Source organism: Drosophila novamexicana, unplaced genomic scaffold (assembly GCF_003285875.2).
Source record: "Drosophila novamexicana strain 15010-1031.04,08,12 unplaced genomic scaffold, DnovRS2.1 tig00000024-arrow-pilon, whole genome shotgun sequence".
Classification (NCBI taxonomy): domain Eukaryota; kingdom Metazoa; phylum Arthropoda; class Insecta; order Diptera; family Drosophilidae; genus Drosophila; species Drosophila novamexicana.
This window is the reverse complement of record NW_020824768.1, coordinates 1,967,559-1,991,120: the sequence shown is the minus strand read 5'-3', so window position 1 is coordinate 1,991,120 and position 23,562 is coordinate 1,967,559. Positions and strand designations below refer to the sequence as shown.

The following is a 23,562-nucleotide window of genomic DNA, read 5'->3' as shown; positions in this document are numbered from 1 at the left end:
TTGTTGTGGGTTTTATCCTTGGATGGGCAGCTCCGTTTTTTAAATAAGAACACAATTGCATTTCTGTTTTCCATGAGAAGGCTTTTTCGGTGTTTTTGTTTCTTTAATATTGTTGTTGTAAAGGATTTTTGTTGTTTTTCTTTTGTTCATTTAGTTAACTTGTGTTTATATGTATTTTTGATTTGTCGGCAAATTTTTGTTTCTTTTTTTTTTTTGGTTTGGCGTATTAAAATTATGTTTTTATACAATTGGACCGAAAATAGTTTTTTAAATTTACAATTTTTAAAGCATTTATCAAAGTCTGTGGTTCTTGTTGTGTGTGTGTGTGTGTTGGTGTGTACATGCATGTGTGTGTGTGCGTGTGTGATATTGTTTATTATTGTTGTTGGAAATAACCTTCTCAACCTCTGATCCATCTAACATCACTTCAACGTCCTGTCAACTTTCCTACTCCTAACTCCAAAAACAGTCACAGACGCTTTTCCGCTTGAGAAAAGCGCATTAAACCGTTTGTTATATGTTTTTCTTTTCTCTTGCGATTTGTTTTGTTTAAAGTACGAAACAAATTCGCAGGCTCGATCATCAACAATTGAAATTTAGAATCTACATTATAATATTTTTACAACAATTAGTTAAGGTTTTTGGTTGCGATATTGAGTTTGCAACTGCTAACATAGATTTTCGCTATTTGATTGGTTTTTGATATAGTACTTATTCAGATTTGGTTTTTTGTTTTTTATAAAACTCATCGCGATACATTTAGAAGTATTCTGGGATTTTTTCTCTCAGTATTCGATGGGTGTAAAAATAAGGTTTTTCGATTTTACAGCTTACAATTTGCTTAAAAATTATCTCTAAATACAAGTTAAAGTTGTTGTTGTTGTTGTTGATTTCTTGTTGTTTAACACCTTAAGCTTACGAAACTAACTTATTGATCTCTGATTTGTAATTGTTGTATTTGTATTTGTAATTGTATTGTTTATGAAATTAAAATATAATAGTTGTTGATTTTATGCTTAAAAAGTAGACATTTAATTTGGCATGTATTGCGTATACTTCGCTCAATCTCACAAAATGAATTCAATTGAGTTTTCTCCATATACATATACAAACAATTATGCAAATATACAATTATTTACAATCATTTGTTGAATGCATATTTGAAAGTTGCTCCGAAGACCAGTTTAGGTTCTTTTTCTTATTTTGTTTTTGTTTTTTTTTCGGGTAGGATCCTTTTTGTCCAGTGCATATAAAATATTTGTAAAGCTACAGACTCGTTTATAGGATAGTTGCGGGTGGGAGAGCATCAAATATGCAAGAACGTGGCTCTAAAAACAATTTTGACAACCTTAAGCGAGCGCCAAGACAAAATCAATTATGCTGGACTAGCTTGAAGGGTTTGTACAACATCAAAAATATATAAATATATAGGATTATGAATGTAGTTCGGCACTAAGCTAGGGCAGCTCTTAATGGAGGATCAATAATCGAATTTAGGAATAAACTATGTGCTTAAACTTAATACATAATGTATAATGTGAGTTATATATGAGAGACTTCTAAGAGCTAGCTAGATTCACAGGAAACAGGACTTTGATGATCATCACATGTGTGTGTGTGTGTGTGTGTGTGTGTGTGTGTGTGTGTGTGTGTTTGAGTGCTTTTTGTTGCTGATTATGATTGGTTTATTGCTGTCGTTGTCGTTGTTGTTGTTGTCTGTTGCTGATGATTGTTGTTGTTGTTTGTTTTGCTTGTGTGTGTGCTGTTGTTGTTGTCGTTGTTTCAGTCCTTTGAGTGAATCGGTATCACATATTTATGTCCATACGGACTTTTGTACTTAATGCCACAATCACGATAAAATTTATCTGGTATACCTAAATTACATAAATACAGTTTGCCACAATTATTCGTTGTTTTGGCTGTTGCTGCAGCAGCAGCAGCCGAAGTGCTTGGATCTTGGATCAATGGTAGAATGGGTAATATTGAGTACTTGATAGCAACATCCTTAATGCCACACGGTGGCGGGTCCACGGCCAGCACCGATGCGCTACAAGTAAATGTAATAAGTTAATACACTTGTTTATAGAAATAAGAGAAGGATTTTACCGATTGACGCTCAGCCATTGCTTAATTGCATCCGATAGATTAACGGTATTTGTCGATAGTATCACAAGATCAGGCGTGGGCATAGCTGCAAGATCAATATTCAGACAAGTTATTACAGATTTTAATATATTTTTTGGCTAGGCTTTACGTACCGTCCACCGAATGTACTATGGTATTATCGGTAGCCTTGAAGAGGGCCACCTCCAAGCTGCTGTTCTTTTCAATGAGCTGCGCCTGCTCCACATAGAGCAGCACGGTCAGGCCATGCGAGGCCAAAAGGCGACCTGTAGCCGCGCCAATGTTAATTGTTCTGTGGGCAAGGATATGCAATTTAGTACAGGAGCATCTTAAGCAAGCTTAGGCAGCAGACAACCCACCTCATGGTGTTAACGCCATCGCATATGATGGCTATTTTTGGCCACTGATGATTGTTCGCTGGCGTCAAGCGTCTGGCGCCGCCCAGCAGTGTTATGGCCAAGTCGCTGGCACCCCGCGCCAACATGTCAATTTGTCGCTGCAGCGACAAGCCCGCCTTCTCGGCGCTCATCTCGATCCGGTTGCGCACATATGCCGGAATGGTGGGTATAATAAGGCCATCGTCCGTTACAAAATCCTTGCTGCCATCAAAAATGCTCTCGATCTGGCGCAACTGCAGCGGCTTGCTGGCCAAAATGTTCTCATCGTGACGATACTTTTTCTCCTGCTGCTGCTGCTTTTGCACATGGACCGCATGACGCACAACATCCGGCTTCTGGTGTGTCGACTCGATGTCATCCCAGATGGCCTGCTTGTCAAACAGCGCCAGGTTGCCCTCAAAGTCAAACTCCTCGTGCAGCAGCGGATCATCGGCCTCGCTGCCAAACGTTTGCTGCTGCTGCAGCCGCATGCTGCTCTCCCGACGCACGCGATTACGCCCCTTGCTCTTGCCGTTGCCATTGCCATTGCCATTTGCATGCCCGTTGCCATTAAAAGAGTTCGAGTTGAAGCTGCCGCCATTGCCATTGCGCTTGCCATTGCCATTGCCATTGCCATAGCTGGCCGCCGCCTGGGCATAGAAAGCACCATTGGTGTTGCTATTGTTATTGCTGACGATGTCAATGGGTCTGCTGCCGCCAGCTGCCTCGGCGCTGCCGCAGCTGCCATCGGCGCTGCTGCTGCAGTAGCTCTCCAAGTTGTTGCCGCCGCTGGCTGCTGCTGCTGCTGCATTGTAGGCCGTGCTGCCCAGCTTTACCTCCACCTTGGCCGGAATCATGTTGCCAAAGAAAGCGGCCACGCTGTTAGGCGTCGTCGCCATCGGCTGCTGTGCACTGGATGCACGTGAGCTCTGCGGTGTTCTGCAAAGGTAAGCACAAAATTACCTTATTAGCTCGGTTGTTTCGAAAGTAAGCCGGAATAGGAGACAGCCTATAACCAGTTGTAAAGTACCCACCCAATTGTGCTCCCACCTGTGTCCTTACTCACCTGCGCACTCCATTAGCGCCATTCGCATTTGTGATGAGCATCAGCTGCTGCATTTTATCACTCAGCGCCGAGTTGCTGCCGGCTGCAGTTGCTCCATTTCTGGCCACGTTGCCATGTCCGTTCGCCTTGGCTCTGGGTGTCACGGGCAGCTCCTGCTCGCGCTCCAGATGCTGCTGCTGTTGTTGTTGATGCTGCAGCTGCTGCTGCTTGCCAAGAATGTTGGAGAAATGCGGCAACTTGACCGGCGTCGGCTTGTTGATCACCGTCGGCGTCGTCGTCTCGGCGTCCTTCACAGGCTCGATTAGATTGATGCTCTTGATGTCGGCACAGCGCAGCACAACCTCCGCGTTCTGTTTGCGCAAGGGTACGCCGTTGCGAAAGGCGCGCACAATTGTTATCTCGTCGGCTGAAATCTTCTTAATCAGGCCCTGAAACACGCCCAGCTCGTCGTCGCAGGTCAGGCTGACCGCACTACCAATCCAATCTTGATCTGTTAAACCCATGTAAGAACTAATTGTCGACCACACAAAAATGTTTTTTTTTTTATATTCGTTTTTAGTTTCACTTTTGGGCTTCAGTTTTTTGCCAGCGTTTGCAGTTTGTTTTCGAGCTGCTGTTGCTGTTGTTGTTTAATACGCAATTACCACGCACTAATGCACGCACGTTAATTGGGAACGTAAATGACTTGATTTTATGAATGCAAAATGTGCTCGGGTTATTTGGATTTGTATAGTTTACATGAAATGACCTTTAAAATTTAATACTCCATTGAATTTACAAGAATTTGTGTTGTTTCGTTTAAATTTTTCACTGCCTTTCGCATTTACGTTTTCGTTAGTGACGGGCGATATTTGCGTGCAAAAAATCAGAGACATCAGCGAATATCGTGGTAACTGTTCCTGAGACGCGCTGTCACTGTTACCTCTAGTATTTATTTGCAGAAGCAGGCAAAAATATTCATTTCTATTTAAATTGAATTAAATAAAGATTTCTACTGTTGGCACACTTAAAAAATAGTTGTTTTGGCTACTTGTTGATTTATAAAATTACACTTTATATTTTAATTGGTATTTAACAACACTGCTTCTAGTAAATTGTATTTCGCTACTCTGACCGCAGAGTTGCACTCGAAAGTTATCAACAGACATATCGGAATAAGTTAGTTGTCGGATTTTGTCGGGCGTGTTAAGCTGTGAAAGTTCAAAAATTGTTGTAATATTTGTGTTGAATAAAATAAACAATCAATTTATCTATATGTGAAACGGAAGATGTAAGCGCGATTTAGTGTTGACACGCGAATAAAACGAAACCGTAGCGTATCGTGTAGTTGGCAGTGCAAAAAGATGTACGTGAGATGAGTTTTCCTCAAGTATCAGCGCACACGCACACACATACACCTACCTATATGTGTATGCATTCATAAATTGCACAAATACATGCTCACATTTATAGTAGAACAATTTAGTTAAAAATATAGCATAAATCAAGCAAAATTGCTGTGCAAGTAAGCGCGGCAATCAGTGTGTGTATGGCTGTGTGTGTGTGTGTGTGTGCGTCCGTATCTGTGTTTTTAACTTTAAAGATTAAGTAAAATAGAATAAGTTTAGAGCTTTGGGGCCATGACGGAAGCCGGCCAGGTCGACACGGCGTTGAACCCTTTGCGCTTGGATAATTACTTGGCTTTATGCTTTGCTGGTCATATGAATTCTATGCGCACATACATAGACACTGCGCGTGTGTGTGTGTGTTTGTGTTTGTGTACCTTACAAGTACCGTTCGTTGTACGCCTTTGTTGTCTACTGTCTCTTTGGCCTTGCTATGCAGCAGCTTCCATTTATTCGCACCTCTTGCTATTGTTATTGTTAAAGCACTTTTGTGTGCTTTTCATTAAAGATGCACTTCCGTTGTCTCTTTGTCTCCCTCTCTCGATCGTTTTATTGCTGTCTCTTTCATTGTTTTTTGTCGTTTTTTTATTGCAGCTACAGATCGTAGGCCTTACACAATGTCGGCACGCAGCAGCGTTGTGACTGCGTCCTCGTCAACGGCCGATGTGCCACGCCCGCCGCCACGTCGACGCGCCGCCTCTGTGGCGGGACAACAGCAGGTGCAGCAGCAGCGCCTGGATTACAACAACGGACACGCGCCACGCAGATCGTTGGCAGCTGTGGTGAGTAGCGGCTGCAGGGGGGGTCAGTTTTGGGCTGCAAGTGGGAACTTCGCTGCTTATCAGCGTTTTTTTTTGCGTTATTTAGTGCTGACACACACATGCGCATACATATATGCATATTTATTTTTACGGTGTTTTCACAGTCAATCTAATCTCTCCAGACTATGGGAATCAACCCTAAAAACATCTGTGACTCGCATTAATGTTCTGGGGGGAAAGGCGACATTACTTGTTAATGTTTTAAAATACATTTAAAAGCAAGAAAGTGTGGTATTTCCCAAATGTTTCAAATGGTAACGAAAGAGAGTTGAAAAGGGGGAGAGTAAAGAGTAAATTAGAGTAGAGAATGAGTAAAGATAATTACTATTAGATTGGCCAAATAAATTGTTAATTCACAACACTTAGCTGTAAACTTGAACAGCATTTGACATAATAGAACAACACTCATACATGCATACACATTTGCATGCATGCCTGTTTGTTTTGCATATCTGCAAGCATGCATGTATGCGGTCATGTATGAATACATGTCCGGATGCCTACATATGATGCACACATAGTATGCATACATGCATGCACACATACATGCATACATGCATGCACACATACATGCATACATGCATGCATACATGCATACATATGTACATACATACATGCATACATATGTACATACATACATGCATACATATGTACATACATACATACATACATACATACACATACATACATACATACATACACATACATATGTACATATATACACATGCACACACACACACATGCACACACACACACACACATACACACACACACACATACACACACACACACATACACACACACACATACACACACACACACACACACACACACACACACACACACACACACACACATACACACACACACACACATACACACACACACACACACACATACATACACACACACACACGTTCATCTACATACATACATCTACATACATACATTTCTACTTACCCGCCCGCCTCCTGCTCCACCGCCTCCAGCTGCTCCTCCACAGGCCGTTTCCTGCCTTGTTGAATTTCGGCAAGGCCTACTTGCATTCTTGAGAATCGAGGAGGAGAGCACTTGGTAGAAATTCGTTTTATTAAAATTTGCAGTACAGCGACAAATAAGCTTAGTCTGCGTTTGGTATTAGAAATCAAACATGCATGCATACATAAATACATAAATGCATACATACATACTTGCATACACTAACACACACACGCCCACATATACACACACATATATGAACAAACACACACACACATCTATATAGTAATTATATGCCTTCTTAACTGAGTTTGGTGTAAGAAAACGTGCATATATATCACTACATAAATGCAGAGATACATACATACATGCAAACACATTCATACATACCTACACACGTACATCATACCTATTCACACACACTACTAAGGTTTATTAGATGACCAACAACACTGGTTAATATAAAACTGATAAACATAGCAGGAAAACCTATAAGGCTTACTTGAAATATCACGTAGTAGGGTGATATTTAAAAATAGGTTTAGCTTTGCTAAATTTTACACTTAGTTATCATAAAAGTGAAATAAACTTTTGGTTTATGTAAACATACACGTGCATGCATATTTTCACACACATATAGATAACAATTACGAAATTAGATTTTTGGTTTTCTATTGCAAATCAAAGTGCTTTTGATTCCACAAAAGAACACAACATTCTCAACCTCGCAACTTGCAGGCAGTTAAGCATTTTTATGTGTGCTTTTGTGGCCCGAGATAAGGTCTTGGGCACGATAAGCGCTGAGTGTAATTATCAAATTCCAGAGATCTTTAAAAGACACGTTTCTAGGTGCTGGGCGCTGCTTTAATGCCAGCTCCAATGAAAATGTGCCTGAAAATTCGCACTTTTGCGCTTTTCCTCTATAAACAAACAACTAGAAAATGCTGCCTTATAACAATAATAAACATTGACGCCTTGAAAACAAACAAAAACAACAAAAAACCCACTTAAAAGCAAAGTCTTAGTGCTTATTTTTGTTAGGTTTGCAAATTAATTTGCTAATTGAATTTATAAACAGCAATTGTCTGTCTTGAATGGCACTTGAATGTGCGTAATTTGAGCTCTCAATGAAATGAATTGAGCGACTTTCAGCTACAGTGAATACTCTGCTAACAGACAGCTGAGCATAAACATACATAAGAGTACTATGTTAACATATAGGATAGAATGAATGAGCGAATGTTCTGCTACTCTATTCTTAAAGAATATGTTAAGTGGGCCACAAAGTAGATGTTAGCTGCAATTGTTAACTCACGGCAGCGTTCACTGTATTTGTTTAACTCATTTAACGCGCTGTCAGTTAGTCGGGCAGCTGCCTTTATCTTCATTAGTGAGTTTGTGTTAACCGCCCTCCAAAACTTAACAAGCTGCAGTTAGCGCGTTTTTCTGCTCAGCGTGAGCTTTATAAATTTTGTATTCTACAGCCAAGCGTAGTCAAAGTTTCGTAGTCGCAGTCTAGATAATTGCGTCACAGTCATAGACACGCCCGTCAACTAGTCAAAGTTTCGTAGTCGCAGTCTAGATAATTGCGTCACAGTCATAGACACGCCCGTCAACGTCACAGACACATATGTACACAGTTGCCGGTGGGTTAGTACAAGTCCATTAATGCGGTGCTTATCGTGCATCTAATTATTTAAATATAGAAAACTAATGCTTGACGTAAGCCGGTTGCAAACAAATGTTAATTATAATGTGTTGACGCATATTTGGCTTTGAGTGGATTTTGCGTGGGCAATGTTTTAAATACGGTACTTCATTCACATCTCCCTCACACACACACACGCACGCACGCACTCACACATCAAATCATCAACACGCAGCTATTTACTTCAAATCATCTGTTTTTGTTTTGTTTGCTTTGCCGCTTATTCGCGCAGCAGCTGCCAGCGCACTCGTGAGCTGCGCTGCCTGTTTTGAAAAGCTCGCGCGCACATAAAGCTTTGCCCTTGAAGTGGTGAAAATACTGTAAACGGCACTTTGCACAATGTGTACACACTGTTTGCATATGCGTTTGTTTATTATTGAACTTATTTTTTAATTGTTTTGTTTATTTATGTACTTGCAATGGCAAGTGTGCCGCTCATTTTCTGAAAATGTATCCATTTTATTTAGCCGCATTTTGGTCACACCATTAAGAGCTGCCGCACAAAAGCTTTTTGGAGCGCATCTCGTCGCTCGCTTAGCATTTATTAGCTTTAACCGTTTGGCCACACTGTTTTGGAGCACTATTTTTAGTTTAGCTTAGAACGCGAGAGCTCCCGTTACAGGCAGCGGCAACTGTCGTGTTGTTGTTGTTGTTGCTGCTTCTTTTTGGTGCTGTCGCTACACAAATACAATCACAAGAAAGTGGAAAAGAACATGTTTCTGCAATAGTGTTGGTGTGTTGTTGTGTTGTTCTGCTTGTTTTTGTTGTTTATTATTATTAATACTATCGTTGCCTTTGCGCTTCGGCTGTTAATGAGAGATAAATAAATGAATAATTGAATTATGTACACACATAATACAAAAAAAAAAAAAGATATATATAAAAATAAAAACGCCGCGTTCGTTTTGAAATACTATTGTACACAATTCTGTGAAAATGTGTTAATTATATAAAACAGCCGTACATACATATGTATATATGTGTACATAAAAGCAACAGTCAGTCCAGCCTTTTGCTGGCTGCCGTTGTCGTGAGCTAAGAATCAACGTCGCAATGTGAAAACAAGATTCGCCATCGCGCATTATTGTGGCTCCCGCTCCCGCTCCCGCTGCCGCACCCGCTGCCGCACCCGCTCTCCCCGCCGCGAATTGTATGCGTTTGCTCTTTTGGGCTCTGATTAGTCATACACATACACACACACACACACACACACACATGCGTATGCCAAAAACTTTTACATTTTAGCATGTTTCACTTTGAGGCAGACCTAATTTTGTGTACTAAAAGAAACCCGCAACAATTATAAATAAAACCGAGAGTACCCGTACGATCGAATATATAAATAACAAAAATACTCAATCTTTGTGGTGAAAACCTGTTCGGTTCTGCAAATAAATAAAGGCGCAGTGCAAAAGACTCCGAAAAGGCATAGAAATAAAGGTTTTTGCGCCAAAATTCAATTGTTTTTTTTTTCGGCGAATCTCGTTCAATGCAGTTAAAACCAATCGCTGATAACCCTCAATGTTTATTGCTTTTTTAGTTAATAGGCGTGCAATAATTAACACTCTCCGTGGATTATAAAAACAACGTTAACAAAATATAACAAAAAATGGCCGAGTCAACAACAACCACAAGCAATGGTGAAGATGGCCAAATTCATGGCTTCAATAACAGTGAAGTAAGTGTGATCGCAGGCTCGCTCCCTCTCTCCCTCTCCCACTCTCTCTCTTCCTCTTTCCTCTCTCCAATGTGCACACCTACTTATGCCTAAGCCGCAATCAATGCTGCCTCATAGAACTCTCCGTTAAAGTTGTGCATTTTTATGTTCACGAATTTCGTGAATTCAAGTAATAATTTCATAAGACTTGGGCTTTTCTTGAATATTTTTCATCTCTCCCTGACAAAATATATGCCTTCGGCTTTCTCCGACTCTCTTTACCTGTCTAATTCTCTAACGCTCTCTATCTTTAACTCTCAGTCTTACAGTCTATTCTTCTCTCTCTCTCTCTCTTTCCCTCTCTCTCTTTCTCTCTCTCTCCCTCTGCCTCTCACTTTTTCACGCTCTCCGTCTATCTAACTACCAAGCCTTCTCTTTATTACTCTCAAACATTCTCTATAACTATCAAGATCTTTCGCTCCCACTGAGAGCCTCTCTTCCCCTGCTCTTCTCTCTCTCCGTTTTTCTTCTTCACCCACACTATTGCTTGCTAACTCATTAAGACTCACTCACTTACTAATTTACTAACAACACATTAAAATCTGTCATGCTTACTTGAATTGTTGAGAATCGCATAGAGGAGCGCTACCATATTTTATGTGTTGGCTAGAGTAAACGTCACGTCCAGCTCTACAGATTTTTGTGTATTTTGATGTGATATGTAATAAATGTGTTCAAAACTCACTCAAATTCTTATTATATAAATCTTTCGCTCCGTAGCAACAACAATAATTTCAAATAAATATTTACCCAACTCTATAAAACGTGCATAATGGTACGAAAATCGTTCATCAAATCTAATTTACAGATGCTTGTTTTTCTGTCCAACTATAATAATTATCCCTTAACTAGAAATGGATTTTGTTCTTAATCAAATCAATGTTTATGCTACAAATGAATTCATCTGAATCCATCTGCACTGTGCAATCCATCAAAGGGAAAAACTCTGCTAAACTCATATGCGACGTCAGTTCAATTTGTGTAATGAATTTTCACTGACATTTAGATGAGTGCAAAAAAAATGGGAGTAGAGAAATCAATTTAATCAATTTAGTTAATGGTGTTTTACTAAGCTTATGGGCTATACTCATATTTTTCGATGAGCTCTGCAGTTAGTCTTATTTCTGCGTATTTACTGTCAACGGCAGTTACAAAGTCTTCTGGCATTATATAATGGATGTAGATAAAAATCACATTTCCGTCCGGGCTGCTCGACTTGAAATTTAACAACCTTATCAGACGAATTTGATTATTCACACATATATTTTGGTCTGTAATTAATCAGCGAAAAGTTCAAAGCGGGCTGCACCTGTCACATGTTGAGGAATCTGATTTGATAGCCAACAACTTCGCTTTGGCAATCATTTTGAGCGAGACACGATAATCGCTACGTTTAACGATTTAAATCAATAGGGAGTTAATATAGATTCTTATAGTAACTATCTATCCATCCATCTATATAGCTGTCTAACCATCTATCTATCTAGATACTTGTCAATCCATCTATCTACCTATCTATCTAGATATCTGTCTATCTATCTATCTACCTATCCACCTATCTATCTATCTGTCTATCTCGCTATCTATCTACCTACCCATTTAGTTATCTATCTTCTCTTCTATGATCAACTTCACTTTTCAAAAGTTATCTTACTTCAAACCTTCATTAAATTTGCTGAAAAGAAGTTCACATAAGAAGTTCTATAAGCTAACATATAAAAAAGATATTTCTATTTAAAATAATGTGCATTAAGAGACAAATAATAAAGATCTCTATATTGTTTTCTATAAAATGCTTGCTAATTATCCGCTGAATAATAAATAGTTATTATTTAATTCCTCTTAGAACTATTAAACCCAAAAGCAACTGGTTGCAACGGGCTTTAGGCCGAATCGATTGGAACTCAAAACCCGACCCGAACTTTAAACCAAGCTGTTGCCCAAATTACACTTTGTTTATTCAAATATTGTTTAAACTCTAGAACTTGGACCTAAATCTATATCCAAGCATTATTTGGCAGTTGCCAATTTTGGATGCAGATTAAATTTAGCGCGTCTTTGGCATATGAAAATATTTACGACTTGCAATATTTTCAGTAGACCGGCGCGCAATTATAATTTGGTAAAGAAAGTGTTTCAATAAAATGTTGAAAAAATATATATGAAAATATATATAAAATATGTTTGGTTGCTTAATCTGGGCTGATGATTCCAATAAACTCACTTCACAAGCTCCACCTTCAGACAGGGAGTTGGTTCACAAAGTAAACTGAACAATCGATAAGTTTTTAACTGGATTTATTAAAAAATCCAACCCTGAAACAAAAATAATGTACATGTTCCTCCTTGTTCAACAATGGAACCAAAATAATGTACATGTTCTTTGTGCTGCGGCGTAGCTAAAAAGAACTCTCTAGATATATGTATATGCATGTTCTATGGCTTGTTACTCAAGATTTGAATATATATATTGCTATAAGGCTGATGAATGTGATTAGCTTGTTGCCCAGACAGCTGTCTGCTGCACCGTGGGGCAATGCATCACCACCAGAGATTCGATGGCTAAAAATCAATTAAACTTGGGGCTTAGTGTCACGGCGCCAAAGAAGGGTTTGGGCTTTGGGTTTTGCTCTTAAGCCAGCGGGCGGGCTGTAGCTGTTGTTGATTGATTGATTGACCGCTTGACTGCTTTAATCGAGGCTGGCTTCGGGGTGGGCTGATGTATATTTCAGTCTCCATGCTGGCCACAATTCTGTTGCGCACTCGTCATTGACACGCTTACAGACTACAGACCAGGCCCAGAATAACCTGTACTTAAAAGTAATATGCCTTTGCTGCAGCTATTCGACATACCAATGCAGTCGGCAGTTGGCAGTCGGCAGTTGGCAGACAGCGGACAGAAACCGCAGCCATTCCAAGATGGAAAAGCCCGCTGAAAATCAATATAACAAGTTCATGGAAAACGTGTCATAGTTTTCTGCAAAATGCATTCGACTATGAAAGCGGAAAATGTGCGCCAGCCGCCGCAACGTTGACACTACTTTACATGCTATACATATATAAATAAAATATTATAGAAATAATTCAAATGTTGTAAGACAATAATCGGAGAGCTCTAAACGGAAAAACCGGATTAGGAGATACCCTCAACTAAGTCTCGAGCTGTTGTAACATATATTTATAGTTACTTATATCTGTATTTGCCTTTTGTATACATTATATATATATATATATATGATTGTATTTACTTGCATTTACTTGTAATTTCACCACAAGCTGCTTTAGATTGCGTCAACGGAAACTTTATTCTTCAAACAACTTGTTTGTTTTCTCTGCCATCTGCATAAAGTTCACAGGGATTAAAGTTGACATTAAAATTTGTGTGTAGACGTATCAAAAAACTGGAAAATAAGTTTGATTATTTTTGTTTTGTTATACCCTGGACACATAGAAAATGACGTTGTGCAAATGTATGTAACAGAAAGAAGCCTCTTGCGACTCTATAAATTATATATGTACATATATATTCTTGGTCAGAATCAATAGCCAAGTGGATCTAGCCATGTCCCTCTGTCTGTCTCAGAAGCTATAAGAGCTAGAGACTTGATTTTTTGTTTCCGATTATCAACAAGTGGCCCCGTTGCCAAGCGATCGATTAAAATCGTTATCGATATCGATTTTGAGCAAATTTCCTCAGTTTTATAGGTAATAGTAATCAAATTTGGCTTATAGAATTCTATATACAGATGAAGTATCTTTCATTCTTTTAAAGCTAAGCCCCGCCCAGCACGAGCTGCATTTGTTGTTGGGATAAGAAACTTTAGGGTATCTCCTAGTCGGGCACTTCCGACTCGAACAAGAGTATCAGATCCAAGAGTATTCCTTCGCTTCAGGCCTTGGGTACTGGTTGACAACTCATTAAAGGCAAATTAATTAACACTAAAACTTAACTTTAAAGTCGTGTTATTATGCACTTTTGTGACAACTATAAAATGTGTATTTAACTCTAATTATATGGCCAAGTGTACAGCACATAATTGGCATGCGAGTGAGAGACTCCCTTTGTGCTTGTGCTTCTGCTTGGGTCAAGGACAAGAAGAATAACATACACACGCACACGCATACGCACACAACATCTTGTGTTTCAGATTTCAGCATTGAAGTGCATAAATTAGGCGCGGCAGCAACGCGGCGTATGCGTAATCACTGGCATTAAGTATACGCAGCTTATGGCCGGCAGCATTCGAGCTTAAGCACAAGCATATGCTCGTGCTTTATACACACATATATATATATACATATAAATTTGCATACATGAATAAATGTATATAGCAGTAGGTTGTTGTCGCTTTGATATCGGTTGCATGTGGCAAGCAGAAGTGGCTCATTTGATGCACGCTCGGCTGTGTTGGCTGGCGCTGTCTTAAATTGTTGTCTTAACTTTTTCACATTTTTCATTCTATTTTTGTTTTCGTTACAGAACGACACTGGCGACTCGTGTCACCTGCGCATAGTTGTGCTCAGCGGCAAGTCCTTGGCCAAGAAGGACATTTTTGGCGCCAGGTAAGTTCTGTCTAGACTCCCCCCCATTTGCTATCTGTAATCAAACACGTCTCAATCTCTGCTGTTTTCCAGTGATCCGTATGTCAGAATCGATTTGAATACAATCAACGGTGATATTAATATTGACTCGGTTTTAACTAAAACCAAAAAGAAGGTAATTACAAATGCCGCGAAACTAGCTGTGGGCTCAGAAATTGGTTGCTTTATCTTATCGGCAGTCCATTGTTGCCCCACCATTATTGCTCGTAATTTTCTTGCCAAAGTCCGGCGTAAATATTTGTGAAAATGCTGGGAATGAGTAATAATATCTTGAGAAAAGTACATGTCACGCTCTAACGGGGGTTTTGCTGAGAAAACTAAACTGAACTGGCAAATGCTGGTTCTAATCAAATATAATTACCGGTTCGAACCGGTTAGATTGATAAACACTTGACACTTGAACTTCAAAGCGTTCATTCTCGTATAAGAAACCTTAATAAAGACGATAAATATCGATTTTAAAACGAGGTTTTCTGCGAACTGGATTTGAACCAACAAATGCTGGTTCTAATCGAATTGAAATTGCATTTCGAATCGGTTCGATTGATAAAACCTTTGTTCGCTTTAGGTCTTGTAAACTGAAAAAGTCGGAGGTTTAAAAATAGGTATATTCTCATATAACTAGTCCGATTGCCATTAATCGATAAATATCGATTGATACAACTCTTATTCGCTCTCTATTCCAGCAACTTTACAATTTGGAGACTGAAGTGTTCAATATACAATCCCTTATAACAAACCTATCTCCATTTCGATTAATCGATAAATATCGATTGATGCAACCCTTGTTTCCTTCTGATCCCGGCAACTAGACATGTTGGAGTTAAAAATATTTGGCCTTGTTTTTGTAAAATCAATCCGTAACGATTGTAAAGAAAGGTTTTCTAAGCGAAATATCGATAAATATCGATTTTCAGGCATCTGTTTCTAAACATAACTCGAAGATTATTTGAGCTAGATACACAAAATTTGGTATATAGGCTCTCGTACAGGTTATTTTAGATAATGAGTATTTCATTGAATACCTGCCCCACATTCTGCCCAAAATGTAAAGTCCCAAACCCTTTTGGAAAAAAGTCTCAATGTTTGCAACGGCAGCCCGTTGCTGGGTTCCAGGAATTTGCTAGTCGGACATTTTCGACTAGAGCACACGCACTTGTCAATTAACATTTCCTCGAAAATCCCAACAGACACTAAATCCATCCTGGAATGAGGAGTTCATATTCAGGGTAAGCACAGAATCCAAACATGTTTAAATGCAACAGAATTTAAATTTAAATTTGTAATTCGTCTAGGTCAAACCGTCTGAGCACAAGCTGGTGTTTCAAGTATTCGACGAGAATCGCTTGACACGCGACGATTTCCTGGGCATGGTCGAGCTGACGCTGGTGAATCTGCCCACGGAGCAGGAGGGCCGCACGATTGGTTCACAAAGTTATACGCTGCGTCCGCGCAGGTCAGTAGGGTATGTTTATTTGAGTTGCAGTTTGATTTCCTTTATTTAATTTCAGTTCATTTAGACTACAGCATAATAAATATATAACTAGTAACCTATCAAAGTAAAAGACAAACCAAACTAAATTGTAAACCTTAGCTGGCAACAGACCAAAAACCAAAGAATATTTATCAAAAATAACCTAAACTAAGCTATCTAGAGATTCATTTGTAATTAGATGTTGCATTTCGTATTGCTTCTTCAGATATCTCGTATACCGCACTAGAAACTCGTCTCTAAATTATTCCCATTCGCTTTTTAGTTGATGTTTAGACAGCGCTTTGTGTATATTTGTTTATGGTTTTGGAATATTATTATTATTATTATAATTTGTAAATATGTGTGAGTGTGTGTAGAGTGTAACTGTCTGTATCTGTATTGTCTATTTGCTGGCCTTTGGCAGCTTAATGTGCATAAACATTCTCATTCAGTGCTCTATTTAACTATATGTTTATTTATGTCTCTATATATCTATGCAAATATAGCGCCAAATCACGCATCAAGGGCACCCTGGAGATATATCATGCCTTCATACGCGAGACACGCGAACCGAGCGAACCCTCGAGCAACAACAGCGACGCCGAATGGGAGCATGTCGAGGCTACAAATGCCGGCGAGCAATCAGCACAGCCGGTAAATAAACTACATCAACATTCACACACAGCTCTCTAGCTACTATTAACTGCACTTTTCACTAACCAGTCTCTTTGTTTTTGCCCGATTAGCATCCATTTCCTAGCGGCGGCACGGATGCATTGCCCGCCGGCTGGGAGGAGCGACAGGACGCAAATGGACGCACATACTATGTGAATCATGCGGCGCGCACGACGCAATGGGAGAGGCCAACCATGTGAGTGTAACCTATCGAAAGACAATTCACCTGACTGACTGACTGACTGACCGACTGACTGATTGATTGATTGACTGATCAATACACAGCACGAACTGGACGTGCTAAGAGGGGCACGTTTGGAGGGGGTTTTGGAAAGGTCCACCCGAAATTCTTGTATTAAACTTTTCTGCTTACCATTCGATGCGCATGAAACTCATTTGCCAAGATCCTTGTGAAAGTTGAGACATGTTTTAGACATTTTATAATTAGACATTCATAATTATTCACATTAGTTCCTGTCGGGAATGTAGTTTCACATTTGTACTAGACTTTGACAATTAATTAAGAGTTCTACGAAATCAACAACTAATTCTTAATTATCTTTGCAGCTTGACTAGCAACAATAGCCAAAACGTTGATCAACTGGCCTCCGATTTCCAAAGACGTTTTCACATAAGTGTGGATGATACGGAGTCGGGACGTGGGCCGGTAAGTGCAAGCAAGTCCTACCCGAATGCAACCAACAAAAGACCTTTTTTATTTGATTTAATTAACAAACAATGCAAATTAACAACAAATACAATTTATTACTACCAATTTACAACTATATTGTGCTGCATGTGTGGTTAACAATTGACTCAATTGTTATGCATGATCTTTATAAACTTTCCAACAACACACACCCACAACACACACACACACACACACGCATACACACAATTCACCTGACACATCACCTGTAAAATAAACATTGTGAGCTTTTGTCATACACTCACAACAACAACAAACAGCGAGCCAATGCAAGGGCTGAGAATAGCGCTGACAGCGATCAGAAGAAGGAGGAAGATGAGGATGAGGAGGAGTTTTTGGCTGACACGGCAAATAACCAGAGTAGTTGTCTGCACTGCGGCGAGCTGCACGATGAGCAGCCGGAAGAGGCTGAGCAGGAGGAAGATGATGAATCAGCCGCAGCCAGCGAAACAGATCGTCAGCTAACACTGTCCGACAATGCGCAAACTTGTGATATACTCGACCACAATCTGTACCTGAGGCGATTGTTTGTAATGCCCAACAGTCTCTTAGCGTCTATATATATATTTGGGATATGTGTCACAATCGCTAGAATCGCAACCTTCTATTGATTTTCTAGCTAATGTGTTGCCTGAATCATTATTTATTTACCTAACCAACTATTTATGTAGTCTGCTAGTTGATTTTTATATTAAAAGCTAGTTGAAGTCTGTTTTGTGATGAGAAGTTTAAAGAAAACTTAGGCGTATATATTCCAGATCAGCATAAAGCAGCTGATTGGGATATGCCCAGAAGTAGATTTGTATCTTTGCTATAGGCAAAACACATATCGAAAGTCTGTCAGATCCGACCACAATATCATGCAGCTGCCATGGAAACAAATAGTTGAAAACAAAGTTTTTGTATTCAAGATATCTTAAGCAAGGCTATAACTAGAAACAAATAAAATCCCTCAAATATTGAGCGGCTTAATTGACATTAACGGCAATAACATTTCAATTCATTGTCCGACATTATCTGGGGTTATAATCCATAGGAACAGTAGATCATAATTGAATTAATTAGAATAAACTTTAAGAATAGCCCATTCGTTGTTCAGCATAACTTTGAACCATTCTTGACATGCAGATCATCTTACATCTTATGTACACTCTCTACCTATATACGCACATGTTTGTCATGCCTGTATATATATATATATATACGTTTACACTTAGGATGCCCGCAGTCTCTTGAGTATAGAGGACAATAACAATACAACGCCCACAGCCACAACACCTACACAAATCTCACGCAGACAGTCGCAAGCATCAGCTAACAACAGCAACAATTGTGATACAATAGTTGAGCAGGCCGAAATAGAACCCGACCAAATGGTGGACCATGCCAGGTTAATATGCCCAACTCTGTGTTAGCATTCGAAATATCCCCCCTAAGAAGACGTTAACCCTGGCGTGCCGCCCTCTGTTTGTGTTGTCCACAACCTGTTCCATGGCGTGTGCCTACGGTTATCCTTCCCTACCCGCCCCTTTTCCTTCCCCCACCCACGTTGTGGCCGTCTCTTTAACTCGTATCATTTGAACTCTTTACAAATTCAGTTTTGTTTACAATTCACTGCAACATCGCGACACTGGTAGGGAGCCAGAAATCTCGTCGACCAGCCTGCAAAACGATTTGCGACCGGTGCGCCAGACACCTGGCCACCTGGTCAACACGGCTATAACGAATCTATTGACGCGCCGCGCCAACGACAGCAGCCTGGGCCGCCAGCAATTGGACATCAGGCAGCAGAGACGACGCCAACTCCAGCTGCAGAATAGACAATTGGTTAGCATACACTGCGCTACATAGTACACAATCACACACTCATACACACGCACACTAAACTACACTACACTACACACACACATACACACACACACAGTCATAAGTATTAACTATCATTTTTAGTTTGTGTTTCGTCCTCTTCAAATTTTTGTCTCAGAAACAAAAAATTGTACTCTTCTCGCGTCGTTGTTGTTGCCTTTGCTGTCAAGGATATTTGATGCCAAAACCATCTTCGTCCTTATATTCAATTGTCCCAACCCAAAGAGGGCACCACTCAACTTCAAAATGATAGAAAAGCACAATATCATAATATTGCATTCACTTTAGCTCCAAATTTTCCATGTTTATAACAAAAAACAAGTAAAAATTGTGTCAGAAATCTTTCAACTGAGGACAAATTTTGGATGGGCTTAAAATGGTCGCGTGTCGCGGCTAGGGTAAGCTATGGGAAAATACGCTTATATTCAAATTAAAAGCAAAAATATAACATTTGACATTCAAAATTTCGACAGCAAACTCAAGAGCAAGTGTAGAAAACTTACAGGTATATAGATCCGGGTGTTATGCATATAGTTAGTACTTTATCTAGATTAACTAATGCGCTGCTTAATATAACTCTGTATCTATGCATGTTTGTATTTAGGTTGTAAATGCTACCAGGTTCTGTATGACATATTTTATACATCATTTCATCGAATCTATCTTTTAACAATCTACCATACCTTGCCCATCTGTCTTTATAATTTGTGTTTCTGGTTGTAGTCTCTTAAAGAAATATATATTTATGTCTTATATATGGTCTCTTTAATTGGCTCTGCAATCTATGTTCGTGTACTGCTTCGTTTTTTAATTGATTTTTGTATTTGTTTTGGTTAAGCTTGCCCAAATTGATTATAATTTTTGGAATCGTTTCTTTTCTGTTTCTTCCAATTGCAATAAAACAAAAAAACGACTATAAACAAAACATATTGCATCCATATTTATATTAGAGTGAAGACACCGATCACACAGACAGCCACAATCCCTCAGAGATCTCAGCTCCGTCCACACGACGCAATTCCGAGGAAGACAACGCGGCTGTGCCCACGGATCAAGTAAAGTTCATTCCATATTCAAAATATTTACCATGTACCTATATCGTATGATAATGCATGTGCTCTTAGTTGCCAACAATATATATAAACCACTTGATTTCGGAACAGTCCCCATATCGAAATATATATGCAAGGTTAATTGACTCGTGTTTTCTTTTGCAGACCGCAGCCAGTGAGGAGGAAGCGCTGCCACCGCGCTGGTCCATGCAGGTGGCACCCAATGGACGTACCTTCTTCATAGATCATGAAGCACGCCGCACCACCTGGATTGATCCGCGCAATGGACGCGCCAGTCCGATGCCAAATCAAACACGACGCGTCGAGGACGATCTGGGCCCCTTGCCCGAGGGCTGGGAGGAGCGCGTGCATACGGATGGTCGCGTCTTCTACATAGATCACAGTAAGCGCCAACTGGCAAACACTTAATATAACTTACTTTATTTGTAACCGTCATCTTAATCTAGATACGCGCACTACGCAGTGGGAGGATCCGCGCTTGTCAAATCCAAATATCGCCGGCCAAGCGGTGCCCTATTCGCGAGATTACAAACAGAAATACGAGTATTTCAAGAGTCATATTAGAAAGCCTGTAAGCATTATCCAGACCCACATTAAAACCCAACTAATTTCTGTTCTTGTTGCAGACAAATGTACCAAATAAATTTGAAATACGCATTCGCCGTACGTCGATATTGGAGGACTCGTATAGAATTATTAGTTCGGTGACGAAAACCGATTTACTAAAGACTAAATTATGGGTAGAATTTGAAGGAGAGACGGGCCTAGGTGAGTTACCTTAACAAATATGATAAATATAAATAATTAAGAGCCTGCTTTCTGTATACAGATTATGGTGGCCTTGCCAGAGAATGGTTCTATTTACTATCCAAAGAAATGTTTAATCCATATTACGGACTGTTCGAGTACTCCGCCATGGATAACTACACATTGCAAATCAATAACGGCAGCGGTCTGTGCAACGAGGAGCATTTAAGTTATTTCAAGTGAGTTGCGGTTTAAATTGATACATTTCTTTATAATAAATTGTGTACTCGATTTGCTTCTAGGTTTATTGGTCGCATAGCTGGCATGGCTGTCTATCATGGCAAATTGTTGGATGCCTTCTTCATACGTCCCTTCTACAAGATGATGCTGCAGAAGCCAATCGATTTGAAGGACATGGAATCTGTGGATACTGAGTACTATAATTCCTTGATGTGGATCAAGGAGAACGACCCGCGCATTCTGGAGCTGACATTCTGTCTGGATGAGGATGTGTTTGGTCAAAAGAGTCAGCATGAACTCAAGCCGGGCGGTGCCAATATTGACGTGACCAACGAAAACAAAGATGAATACATTAAGTGAGTGGCATTATAAAAGCCCTTTCCATGTGTATATCAATAAAAACATCTGTGTCTTTTAGACTTGTCATCGAGTGGCGCTTTGTGGCGCGCGTCAAGGATCAAATGACTGCGTTCTTGGATGGCTTTGGCTCCATCATACCGCTGAATCTAATCAAAATCTTTGACGAACACGAACTTGAGCTGCTGATGTGCGGCATACAGAATATTGATGTAAAGGATTGGCGCGAAAATACGCTATATAAGGGCGACTACCACATGAATCACATTATTATCCAATGGTTCTGGCGCGCCGTTTTGTCCTTTTCCAACGAGATGCGCTCCCGTCTGCTGCAGTTCGTGACGGGAACATCACGTGTGCCCATGAATGGTTTCAAGGAGCTATACGGATCGAATGGTCCGCAAATGTTTACCATTGAAAAGTGGGGCACACCCAACAATTTTCCCCGTGCACATACCTGGTAAGATTCTAATTTCGATTGAATGCTTGCATTTTATTTAAAAGCATGTCTTATGTGCTTTTAGCTTTAATCGATTGGACCTGCCACCCTATGAGGGTTATCTGCAGCTGAAGGATAAGCTTATCAAGGCCATTGAGGGCAGCCAAGGATTTGCCGGTGTTGATTAATAACACCGGTCCTGTGTGCGACGGCGTTGGCAATGTGGTTGATAGTGCCGAGCTGTGGCAAACAGTCCAGCAGTTATACGAGGAGGAGCAACATCGGCGACAAACTACATCACAGCAAGGACAACAGCAGCCGCAACAGCAACCGCAACAGCAACAACTGCAGCAACCGCAACAGGGCAACCGCATTGCAATTACTAGGAACACCACCGCCACTCACTCGTGTACTTATTTGTTCGTTTGCTTTTGTATTATAATCATTTTTGCTAGTTTAGTGCTGTTTCGTATGTATTTTTAGCTAGGCGAAAGCACACACAGCACATACACACACACACACATTCGCTCCAGTGGCAGACCCAAGGTCCACATAATTGGAGCAGACTATACAAGCCCGTAATAACAAATTGAAGGGTCTAAAATGAGTGTATTGTGTTTCGCATTTTGTCGAAAAAAAAATTGTATAAAGTAGAGAGAACCTATATGAAACTACAACAAATTAAATATGCATTGCCTGGACACAGACAGACAGACAGACACAGGTCGAGAGAATCAACTAAGTATACAACAAAATGGAAAATATATATCTTATATAAAGTTTTTTTATAATTGTTATTTTTATGCAATATTCGTCTATAACAAATGTGTGACAGAAAAGTTTTGCCTAACTCACATCTGATAAAGACCATTTAAATGTAACTTTTTTAATTCTGTATAACTATTTAAAAAATGTATGTGTATTTAAAAATGATGTTGACTGTGCATAAGTCTCTCCAATTTTAAATGATAAAGTTAAAAAAAATAACTGCAAAATAATGCCACTAAATCGCAAATCAAATTTATGTATATTGTTAAATTTAAATTATATAATGCATTCCAAATGTTTATTATTGAAACGAAATAATTGATATATGTAAAAGCCGAATAAATCCTAAATAAAATTTAAAGTCAAATTATGATAAAAACCGCAGAAAAATATATATGTTTCAAACTGAGACAAACAAAGAAGAAAAAAAAAACAA

At 39.6% G+C, this 23,562-nt stretch overlaps 2 protein-coding genes across 9 annotated transcripts; one reads left to right on the top strand and one right to left on the bottom strand.

The window, feature by feature from the left end:
* Window positions 1-331: 331 nt before the first annotated feature.
* Window positions 332-4,552, bottom strand: LOC115771054 (enhancer of mRNA-decapping protein 3). Its single transcript, XM_030716602.1, has 5 exons — window positions 3,568-4,552; window positions 2,484-3,440; window positions 2,259-2,416; window positions 2,107-2,191; window positions 332-2,047 (listed from the first exon to the last, which is right to left on the bottom strand). Exons 1-5 carry the CDS (start codon window positions 4,068-4,070, stop codon window positions 1,783-1,785), a joined length of 1,968 nt encoding a protein of 655 aa, XP_030572462.1. The 5' UTR covers window positions 4,071-4,552; the 3' UTR covers window positions 332-1,782.
* Window positions 4,553-4,747: 195 nt separating this feature from the next.
* On the top strand, window positions 4,748-23,430 carry LOC115771049 (E3 ubiquitin-protein ligase Nedd-4). Of its 8 annotated transcripts, XM_030716597.1 has the most exons (18): window positions 4,748-4,912; window positions 5,547-5,734; window positions 14,657-14,739; window positions 14,812-14,893; window positions 15,969-16,007; window positions 16,074-16,243; window positions 16,759-16,906; window positions 16,999-17,123; window positions 17,495-17,594; window positions 17,897-18,166; window positions 20,453-20,557; window positions 20,720-20,957; window positions 21,022-21,146; window positions 21,202-21,343; window positions 21,405-21,561; window positions 21,625-21,918; window positions 21,981-22,379; window positions 22,444-23,430. In XM_030716597.1, the coding sequence occupies exons 2-18, from the start codon at window positions 5,570-5,572 to the stop codon at window positions 22,544-22,546; spliced, it is 2,745 nt and encodes a 914-aa protein (XP_030572457.1). In that variant the 5' UTR covers window positions 4,748-4,912; window positions 5,547-5,569; the 3' UTR covers window positions 22,547-23,430. The 8 variants fall into 8 exon arrangements, with proteins under 8 accessions (XP_030572457.1, XP_030572451.1, XP_030572450.1 ...); XM_030716591.1 differs by lacking the exon at window positions 17,897-18,166 and having other exon boundaries at window positions 4,751-4,912; window positions 16,074-16,234; window positions 22,444-23,429; XM_030716590.1 differs by lacking the exon at window positions 17,897-18,166 and having other exon boundaries at window positions 4,751-4,912; window positions 22,444-23,429.
* Window positions 23,431-23,562: the final 132 nt, after the last annotated feature.